Here is a 10,806-nt window from a genome sequence, read left to right on the forward strand (position 1 = left end):
CCCACAAAATGATTGCCGTGGGCTATAAGAGAAATCGGAAACAGTTTGCTTTCGCCTTGGGTCTGAGTGCAGGGTATTATATAGTCAAGCCCGTTTTCGTATTTATTTTCGACAGACGCTCTGCTTTTTTACCACCGAAATTGGGGAATTCCATTGCCGAAATTCGCACGCACGTACAGTGCTGCAAATTAGTCTACATACGCATCGGTAGATTATTTGGTGTGGGTCTTTAGTGCAAATAATCGCATGAAGTGCCTTTGCCTGTCGTTGATTTTGATGGTATTGATGCCAGTGCTTTTTGGGCCCCAAACAAATATTTGATTCCTGTGCTCATAAATGGCTTCTAAATTGCAAATGTCGGCAAAGGAAATCAATTAGTGTTTGACAGATCGATTTTGGTATTGCTTTTGTGCGCACGAATTACTAGGAAATATGCCTATTTCACTTCCAAATATAAACATTTTGTATAATCAAATAATTGTACCATAAACTTCGATAAGAAATTATTATGGCATTAGTTAGGAATTATACTATGGTTGGCCTTAAATGCTAAAAACAAAGAGTTTTTTTAAGAAATGCGACTATATCCAGTCATTCAGATATTGCAATAAATTCTATGCCCGTAGTCTAATAGTTGATAAGTCTATATATTGAACACCTGTCAGCTCATAAGTGGCTTATACATACATATATATTATACATTCAAGAGGTAAATTCCAAGTCATTTCGTGAGCGTTGGTCAGTCCACATCTACTTGCGCTGCCGCAATCGTAATCTGTAATACAATCAACTGCCATAAATAAGTGCGTCCGAGCACTGTTATGATAACAGTACTGTTATGATAACAGTATCGTCGCATTGTCTTGGCCATATAAAGAAGGCATTGCTCGACGAAAGGGTTGGCATAATGCACTCGCGTGTAGTATTATGAGGTGCGACGTGTCTGTGATCCTAATCCTAGAGCTGCTGGTCGGCCTCAGCTCCACCGCTGCACGTTTATCGCGTGTGTTGCCCTTTGCCGAAGGGGAGCAGGGCGTGACCGTGTTCGGAGACTGCGAGTTTCGAGTCAATGGCGATCTCAATGATCCCGCTCCGCTTTTTGCGCGACATAACTCTTTCGAGATTATCGTGCCAGACCCTACGGACACAGTGCGTCTAAAAAATGGCGAGCTACTGGATATGTTCTGCCCTGGCGCTGGTTTTGCGGCACCCTTTCAAACGCGAACGCAGCTGACTGCGCAGTGTCTGCAGCAAAAGTATTTCCTGATCGATGGCCTGATCTATCCCTTTGCCAACTTCAGCTGCACGGCCTGGCCGACCTTCTCGGCGCTGCGCACTGGTCGGCAGTGCAACGGTGGCACGGATCTGGTCAAAGTTGGCTTCGAGTTGGACGACGACGGATTCCTGCAAACCTTCGATGTGTGCCATGACGAGCTTGCCGAGGCCACACGCTATGTACACCATGTGCTGTACCCATCCAGCTACGATTATCAACACGGTGTGGCGCGACCGAATTTCATTACTCTAGACTTCTACGGCGGCCGAGATGTCAATAAAAAGTACACGCAAATAGAGCAGAATATCACAATAAGCAACATTCTGGGCCTGGACGCTAGCCCATACTTCAACTATAGCGACGATCGGATATTGGCACGCGGCCACTTGATTGCGAAAACGGATCAGATCTTTGGCGCTGCCCAAATGTCCACTTTCATCTTCATCAATGTGGCGCCTCAGTGGCAGAGCTTCAATGGCGGCAACTGGGAGCGTGTCGAATCGAGCGTTCGCAAATTTGTTGCCGATCAGCATTTGACTGTTGACTGCTATACCGGAACCTGGGGCGTGTCCACGCTGCCTGACTTCGAGGGCATCGAACGTGAACTCTACCTGGACTTTGATGAGAACAACAATGGCCTGATACCAGTTCCCAAACTCTATTTCCGCGTCATAATTGATCGTGCCAGTCGAGAGGGCATTGTCCTGGTGGGTGTCAACAATCCCTATGTCACCTTGGAACAAATTCAAAGTGATTATATTTTGTGCGAGGATATTGGACATCTGGTGAGTTGGGTTTCATGGATTAAGGAGGATCTACATGAGGGCTATTCGTATGCGTGCTCTGTGGAGGATTTCACGGAAGTGGTTAAGGACTTGCCCCTTGATGATCTGCACACGACTGGTATCCTTGGCTTAGATAAAGACACCACCAGCGATGCACCAACCACTGTTAGCACTACTGAAGTGCCTTCTCCAACGGCATCTGAGACCACCACTGAGATCCCCACGACTGCTGAGAGCACTACAGATATTCCAACTGAATTGCCAACGACTATTGAGAGCTCCACAGATATTCCCAGCACAGTTTCTTCTACCAGTACTACTGAACTACCGTCTACGACTTCTGAGAGCACTAGTGATATTCCTAGCACAGTTTCTTCTACCAGCACCACTGAGCTGCCATCTACAACGACTTATGAGAGCACTACCGAGTCCTCCAGCACCGCATCCAGCTCAACAACAACAACACCCAGTCCAGCTCCAACACCTCAGCCCAATCAATGCTACTTCAGCATCAACGGAGATCTCACAGATCCTGCCCCACTGCTCACGCCGGAGGGAGCACTTAGCTGGCTCTTGCCGGATGAATCGGGTATTTACACGGTGGATGATGGATCGAGCATTGATTTGCACTGCACCGCTGCACTGGCCATTCCATTCAATAGATATACCGCACTGACGGCACGCTGTGTGGGTGACCAGATGTATGAGGCGGAGGGCCAGAGGGTAACGATAGGGGAATTCTTCTGCCAAACTTGGCCCAGCTACCAGGCAGTTCGCACTGGAGTCTCGTGTGAGGGCGGCACTGAGCTCCTGCAGATTGGCTTTAGCGTGGCTGCCGGGCTGTTGTCGCAGCTGGAACTGTGCTATGACGAGAGTGCACAGATCACACGCTACGCTCGCTACGAGCTGACGCCAGCCAATGTTGCCTATCAGCGGAACGTGGCACAGCCCGGGTATCTGCGGGCCGACTTCTATGCGGGCAAGGACGTTAGTGTGGTCTACAGCCAGTCGCATCAGTACGAGATGCTTAGTGAAACTCTTGGCCTGGATGCCAGTCAATACCTGGACAGCAGTCGCGATCTGTACCTCACTCGGGGTCATCTCGCTGCGCGTCAAGATTTTGTGCATGGCTCGGCGCAGCGTGCGACGCACTTTTATGTGAATGTGGTGCCCCAGTGGCGCAGCATTACCATAGGCAACTGGCTGGCCGTGGAGCGTAGTCTGCGCCAATTCGTGGCCAATGAGGCGATCAACGTGAGCGTGCATGCAGGCAGCTGGGGCGTAGCCACATTGCCGAATGCCGAGGGCAAACAAACGCCGATCTATTTAAATGCCGACACGCAGCAGCTGCCGGTGCCACGACTGGTGTATCGCATTGTCATTGACCAGGAGAGCCGCAAGGGCATTGCCCTAGTGGTGGCAAACGATCCACATGCCAGCCTTGGCGAAATCTTGCAGGATTATGTCGTCTGTGAGGATGTGGGTGCGCAGCTGGATTGGCTGGACTGGGAGAAGGCCAACATTGAGAAGGGCTATGCCTACGCGTGCGCTGTCGAAGATTTCACTGAAGTGGTCAAAGATCTGCCACTCGATCAACTGAATACGACTGGAGTGCTTGGGCTGCCGGCAGAGCCATCTCAGGAGTTGTGCAGCTTCCGCGTGAATGGCGATCTCAAAGATCCAGCTCCGCTTTTTGTACTACGCGACGAGCAGGGCACCGCACAATATTTGGAGCCAAATCCACAAGGTGTGGTGGAACTGAAGCATGGCCAAGCAATAGAGCTGCACTGCAGCGGCCCAAAGTCATTTCAAGGAGACTTCGCCGGATTCTCTCAACTAAGTGCCAGTTGCTGGCAAGAAGCAAATTTCTTGGTGCAGGGCAACGTCCGCCATATCAACGACTTTGTGTGCGCCTCTTGGCCCGGCTACACGGCTCGACGCACAAATCGTGAGTGCAATGGAGGCACCAATCTATTGGAAGTTGGCTTTCAGCTAGCCAACGATGACAGCCAAGATGACTTCCTGCAAACCTACGATGTGTGCCACGATGAGCTGGCGGAGGTAACACGCTATGTGCATCATGTGCTGACGCCCAGCAGCGCCCAGTATCAGCGCTCGGTAAGCCGGCCAAGCTTTATCACGGGCGACTTCTATGGCGGCAAGGACGTCAATCAGAAGTATACGCAGGTGCAGCAGAATATCACAATCAGCGGAATTCTGGGCATGGATGCCTCGCAATACTTCAATATAGGCAGCAACGTGTATCTGGCCAGGGGCCATCTATCCGCCAAGACTGACTTCATATTTGGCGCCGCGCAGCAGGCGAGCTTCTTCTTTGTGAATGCCGCACCCCAGTGGCAGACCTTCAATGCGGGCAACTGGGAGCGCATTGAGGATAGCGTGCGAAAATTTGTGGCTGATGAAAACATAACTGTGGATTGCTACACTGGAACGTGGGGCGTGTCCACGCTGCCAGATGCAGAGGGCGTGCCCCAAGAGCTCTACCTAGACTTCGATGAGAACAACAATGGGCTGATACCAGTGCCTAAGCTATACTTCCGTGTGATCATCGATCGGGATAGCCGCAGGGGCATTGTGCTGCTGGGCGTTAACAATCCACACATTGGCGTGGAAGAGATTGAGGAGGACTATATTATCTGTCCTGATATCGGCGATCAAATTAACTGGATAAGTTGGTCAAGGAAGGACTTACAGAAGGGCTACTCGTATGCCTGCACTGTGGAGGACTTTATAGAAACTGTTCAAGATTTGCCATTGGACGATCTGCAAACGAATGGCGTTCTAGGTGTTACGGCGTAACGCTAATAACCACACTCTATTACTATATAATGGTCTAATCAAACTAGCTGAGCATACAATAAATTATAATCAACATTAATAACTCACCAACGATAAGCAATATTTTAAATTATCATTCCACAATTGCTCACGTGTCACACGTTTCGCATAGCCGAAACTCCGTATATTTTCATTCGGCTTGACAAGGCATATCAGCACTTTTAGATTTTGTAACATAAACAAAAACATTTTTTTTTTTTTTAATTTTTTTGCTATGATAATCTAATCTCTAAACGTTTACGTCTCGCGTTCATTAAAATCAAAAGTCAATGGCATTTGATGTTTTAATTATGTCTGTAAATCAACTAAACATTTGCCTTTTTTATGCACAAAATAAGTTTAAAATTTAGCTAGAGTACTCTGTTAAATCACCCATAACTATCAGAATTGCCACGTTTAATCTTTAGGTATTAATTAAATCAAGCAAGCTTCGCTTAAATCATTTGCACACTAAATGCTAAAAATCATTCAGGCATAGCTTGCAAATCATATAAAACGAAGCTCACATTGAGAAGAGAATTCAGTTATCAAATCAAAAGTACTTGAAGCAACTGGGTCATGTTTATAAAGTGGCAAGTCGGCTACATAGCCTGTTGTCTATTGGCCATAATTGTGGCCGTAACAGCCCATGTCAATGCCTACAAAAGTAAGTGATGGAAACTGCCTGCAATCGGGTCGCAATGATTTAACAACTTCATTGACTTTGTCAGAGTTTGGACGCGACTGTCGCGACATTAGTTGTGTCGGCACTGAACGATGCATATTAACCAGCGTGGCATGCGAAAAGGATCAACTGGATGGCGAACACTGTGGCCAATATCCGAAATGTGTCGAGCGTTCAAGTAGCCCAGGTGTGTAAAGCCCACTCAACCCATTCACCGTCTAGCGGCACGCACTCATTGCAAACCCTTTTCCTGAACCGTTTCAGATCAGCATTTGAATCGGTTCATGATCGACACCACATCCACCACAGCTAACACTCGCAGCATCAGCGCACCCATCTCCGGTCCCAGCACCAGCACGCTCCATTTGAATCACCAGCCGTACACTGAGTCGAACCCAGACAGGGACAATGGCTTTGAGCTCCTTGATGGAGTCACTGGGCCAATGCCAGGGGCCAGTCATGCCGATCAGCGACAGGCAAACGTTCTGGTCATTGTGCAGGATGGGTCCCAGCCGCCCATGCCAAATCCCAATTCCAATCCCAATCTCAATTATAACAGACAGCTCTGGCGACAGCCGTGCATTGTTAGTCCATATTATCCATACGCCTGCACCAATGCGCCCCCACCAAACATGCCCGTCTCGAGATCAGTTCCCCCTTACGGCAACGCACGGGCCGCCTCCGGACCGCAGCTAGTGCCACCAACTCCGCCGTGCTATTACAACTGTTATCCCAGACTGGCAGCTGGGTATCCGCTTGCTCGATCCTCTAGACCTACCGCATCGACAAGCAACTACTTGCTTTACATATCCATTTAGTGGCAAATAGTTTGTGCACCTGCTCCTGCTGTATGTTTCAGGTGTTCTGCCCGAAACAATACCAAGTTACTATTCCTGATCAGTCTCTCTGTTTTTCTTTTGGCAATTCATCTTCCTAGATTCGCCAGACTTCATTGACTCGGAATTCGAATCGTCTTACCCACTGCATAATGTAACCGCAAGACAAGTCTATATGCCTGGACGCATGCCCATGCCTATGCCAGTCCCAATGCCAATGCCAATGCCAATGCCCATGCCCATGGCAAGACCCCTTCCTGGTCCGGCACCCATTCCCGGTCGTGTGTACTATCCTCCGGTAAAACGCAGACCCATGCCAATGCCAATGCCAATTCCAGTGCCAATGCCTCCACCTCCGCCTCCGCTGCCAATTGTCATCCTGCCCATTGGTGTGGGCAGTTTTTCAGGCATGGGCTACAATTACAATCAGTATTATGGGCCAAGTGGCATCTACCCCAATAACCAATACAGCCCTCAGACTCCCAACTATGACTATTATAACAACAACAACAACAATAATAATAATAATAATTACAATTATGTTAACAATAATTACGATTACAACTCATACGGATAAATAAATAGCTTAAAAGTCAACTGATCCTCAGAACAATATTTTATTTTTAATGCTTATCCCAATTGCTTTCAGGATTTCCATTAGGAAGGCTTAAGCGACAAGCTGGACAGATGGGTGGTAATGGAATGGGGGTAAATGGAAGAGGTGGTAACGGGATGGGAGCCAATGGAAATGGCATGGGTGGTAGAGGTGGAAATGGAGTAGGACCCAATGGAAATGGCAATGGATATGGCGTGGCTGGTAGAGGTGGCAACGGAATGGGAGCCAATGGAAATCCAAATGGAATGGGTGGCAATGGAATGGGCATGGGAAGAAACGGAAATGGAATGGGAGCGAATGGTATGGGTGGTAGAGGTGGCAATGGAATGGGAGGCAATGGAAATGCCAATGGATATGGTATGGGTGGTAGAGGTGGCTATGGAATGGGACCCAATGGTGGTAGAGGTGGCAACGGCATGGGTGGCAATGGAAATGGAATGGGTGGCAATGGAATGGGTGGCAATGGAATGGGTGGCAATGGAATGGGTATGGGAAGGAACGGCAATGGCATGGGTGGCTACGGAATGGGAGGCAATGGAAATAGCAACGGAAATGGTATGGGTGGAATGGGTATGGGAATGGGAAGAAATGGTTACGGTATGGGTGGTAACGGTATGGGTGGTAACGGTATGGGTGGTAATGGAAATGGAGGCTATGGAATGGGAATGGGAATGGGTATGGGCGGAAGGGGTGGCAATATCAATGGAGGAATGGGCATGGGCTCTGGTGGACAGAGTCCACGGGTTTACACAATGTGTGGACCTGGATATCCTAGTCCATTAATTAATGGTAATAACGGCAATGGTAATGGAATAAATATGAATCAAAAGAATGGAAACGGTGTAAATACAAATGAAACGCTTGAGAGCACAAGTTCATCCTATCGAAAGAAAAGGAATGTACATGGATTTAACAATCGAAGAGATGCTGGCCAACAGAACCAGCAGGGCGGTGGCAATAGAGTGGAAGGCTATGGAATGGGTGGGAACGGCATGCGTGGAATGGGCTATGGTAGAATGTGTGGCCCTGGAATAGTCCACGGGCACGTTGGTATAGGCATGGGTGGAGGCAGGGGAATGGGCACAATGGGAGGCGGCAATGGACAATGGAGCAACAATAACTCTGGCGCCTACATGACTCAAGTGTCATTTAATCAGAGCCCAGATGGTGCCTCTGTGGATGCCAGTGTCACCGTAAACAGTTTAAACAGTGATACCTCACAAAGACCAAAACGTCGCAGGAACGAAACCGAATGGTGAAGAATTTTTGCTGGATCACATATTCAATTTGTAAGAAAATAAATATACAAACTTTGAACTGCATAGCACAATTTTTAATTGTTTTAAATCGATTACTATATTAACAAGTTAAGTTCTCTGAATTATTTATTGTAGCCTTTTGAACAACTGAAAGGCTAAGCTCATTTCGTAAATATCATGTGTGAAACGCTAGATAAAGGTTACAGAAATTTCCTGCTATTTCAATACCAAACAATATTACAGTGTATTCAATATGACAGCAATCATTCATGCTTGGCAGAACTATTACGAATCATAAGATTCTGGCTGATAACCGGTTTAGAGAGAGTTACACGTAAAGAAAGAATCAAAGAAGAGAGAGATTGAGAGAGAGATTGAGGGAAAGAGAAAATTAAAGCTGTGTATAAAAACACCTGTTGAGACCACAACTAATTGAATACGTAAACAGACGCCGCACGAGACAGTTCGAGAGCAGAACATGGCTAGCGTGCATATATTTTGGATCGCTTTGTTGTTATTCGCGTCAACGAACGAGATTCGAGCACGAGAAGCAATTAGGCCAGCAGAAGAAGTGGGTCAAATAATCAAAGATCTTGTGGGAGCGAATGGGGCAGCTGAAGACGGTAAGTGCATGATGCCCTCATTCAGCAATATCAAAATCAATATTTAAAAGTGCAGTTAACAATGAGCCACTTTGTATATCTAAGCCAGAACGAAATGGCTTATACATATTGCCAGTTTCGTGGGCTTAGAGTGAACTGAAGTGATGAGTAATTTCTCTTATACTACAAATTGTAAATAATGATTTGCATCTAACTACTATGTATTATAGGCGCCGCGTGTATATTGGACATTCAAAAGGATTTGCCACACTCCAAACAGCAGCCGCTTTACCTGCACCCCGACACGGACACCTACTGGCTGCCCAATAAAGAGGGAAAGTTGGAGATACCAACAAATGAAAATATCGAGCTCTATTGTGAGAATTCATTTTCGATTGGCGATAGCATTGAGCACGGCTCATCCCTACGGGTTCGCTGCCTGAATGACAACATATTTCAGTGGAACGGGCAAAAATGGGAGTTGGAAGACTTTACCTGCTCCACACCACTGATCTATACTGTGGAGCGACTGAGCCAGCCGTGTGGGGATGGAGACGACCTGTCGCCGGCTCGACTGTATCGCGTGGGCTACAACATCAGCGAGGGTCGATTTGTGCGTACCAATGACCTCTGCCACGATGCAAGTCAGCTACAAACACTCTACGCTGCCTACCAATTGATCCCGGCAAATTCGCTCTTTCAGCGAGGAGTTAAACGCATTAAGTTCAGTGCCGCTGGCCACTTTTCCGGTTACGATATGAACACACTCTACTCACAAAAAAGGCAGCTAAGACGAGTGGGGGAACTGTTTCAAAGACTCAATGCCACAGAGAACGGGTCGAGTTTCCTGGCAAAGGGACAGTACCTCACACGCGGCCACCTGGCAGCCAAAGCAGACTTCATTTATGCCAGCCAGCAACGCACGACCTTTAACTACATGAATGTGGCACCGCAGTGGCAGATATTCAATGGTGGCCCCTGGCAAATCATAGAGGACAAAATTCGAGAGCTTGTGTCTCGCCTAGATCTCTCGGTGAGCGTCTATACGGGCACCTATGGTGTCATGCCGCTTTCAAAGCAGACTGCCTTCCATTTGGCCAACAATGCAAATGGCAATGGCAATGGCGTGCTGCCCGTTCCGCTTCTCTACTATCGCTTGCTCATTGATAATCAAAATCCCAGTCGTGGCCTGGCCATCATGGGTGTCAATAATCCGCATGCTACGCAGAGCGAGATAGAGGAATCGTACATTATTTGTCCACGTGTCGAAGTACCCTCGCTTCATAGCTGGCTGCAGGCGAAAGATCTCAGAAAAGCATATCTCTATGCGTGTCGTGTGGCAGATTTGGCAATGGCCGTGGGCCATTTGCCGCCTCAGCTGCAAGATGTAAACGAGCTGATAGAGGAGTCGTAAAATCTTGAATTTAAATCATGGTCATGCCATTATCAGAAGACTGTGTGCGAAAGCTTGGGAATTTTAAATAAAAGTAGACACCACAAATAATAAATTTTGTTATTGTCAACAATTTTATTGTTTTTCTTTCGGAAACTCAAGAATATTAATGGAGACATGGTAATTTGTGAATTCCAAGGTAAAGTAAAGTAAACCGAGTATTTTGATATTTATTTTGGTTTTTTCTTAATTTCGCTCAACAAATAATTGAGCACAAGAAAAAAAACACCATAATAATGGAATATCAGTGAGCTCTTAAGTCAACACAGAAATTTTACGCACACATTGTTTACTGCCAGCTAACATGAAAAATATAATTTTCGTCACCCAGACACGACTTCACCTTGCCGGACGGACGTAGCGAATTGTAGACGTACGGAAGGCGGCTGGAAGTACGTTTCGGCGTTTTCAAATCAGTAAATGCAAATATAAATGTATTGAAAGCTCAAATGGGAC

General features: G+C 47.1%; 3 protein-coding genes across 5 annotated transcripts; all 3 read left to right on the forward strand.

Annotated features, from left to right (window-relative positions):
• Positions 1–798: 798 nt before the first annotated feature.
• LOC108614509 (uncharacterized) lies at positions 799–4,971 on the forward strand. The gene has a single exon (XM_018008666.2). The coding sequence runs from the start codon at positions 928–930 to the stop codon at positions 4,879–4,881; it is 3,954 nt and encodes a 1,317-aa protein (XP_017864155.1). The 5' UTR covers positions 799–927; the 3' UTR covers positions 4,882–4,971.
• Positions 4,972–5,345: 374 nt separating this feature from the next.
• LOC108614511 (uncharacterized) lies at positions 5,346–8,366 on the forward strand. Of its 3 annotated transcripts, none has more exons than XM_089466939.1 (3): positions 5,346–5,566; positions 5,631–5,771; positions 7,070–8,366. In XM_089466939.1, exons 1-3 carry the CDS (start codon positions 5,479–5,481, stop codon positions 8,293–8,295), a joined length of 1,455 nt encoding a protein of 484 aa, XP_089323065.1. In that variant the 5' UTR covers positions 5,346–5,478; the 3' UTR covers positions 8,296–8,366. The 3 variants fall into 3 exon arrangements, with proteins under 3 accessions (XP_089323065.1, XP_089323066.1, XP_017864158.1); XM_089466940.1 differs by lacking the exon at positions 7,070–8,366 and adding an exon at positions 6,522–7,042; XM_018008669.2 differs by lacking the exon at positions 7,070–8,366 and adding an exon at positions 5,849–6,599.
• Positions 8,367–8,716: 350 nt separating this feature from the next.
• Positions 8,717–10,405, forward strand: LOC108612710 (salivary endonuclease). The gene is made up of 2 exons (XM_018005671.2): positions 8,717–8,918; positions 9,128–10,405. Exons 1-2 carry the CDS (start codon positions 8,774–8,776, stop codon positions 10,309–10,311), a joined length of 1,329 nt encoding a protein of 442 aa, XP_017861160.1. The 5' UTR covers positions 8,717–8,773; the 3' UTR covers positions 10,312–10,405.
• The last annotated feature ends 401 nt before the right edge of the window (positions 10,406–10,806 follow it).

The sequence above is a fragment of the Drosophila arizonae genome, chromosome 4 (genome assembly GCF_054131065.1).
Source record: "Drosophila arizonae isolate 15081-1271.41 chromosome 4, UAZ_ARI_1.0, whole genome shotgun sequence".
Classification (NCBI taxonomy): domain Eukaryota; kingdom Metazoa; phylum Arthropoda; class Insecta; order Diptera; family Drosophilidae; genus Drosophila; species Drosophila arizonae.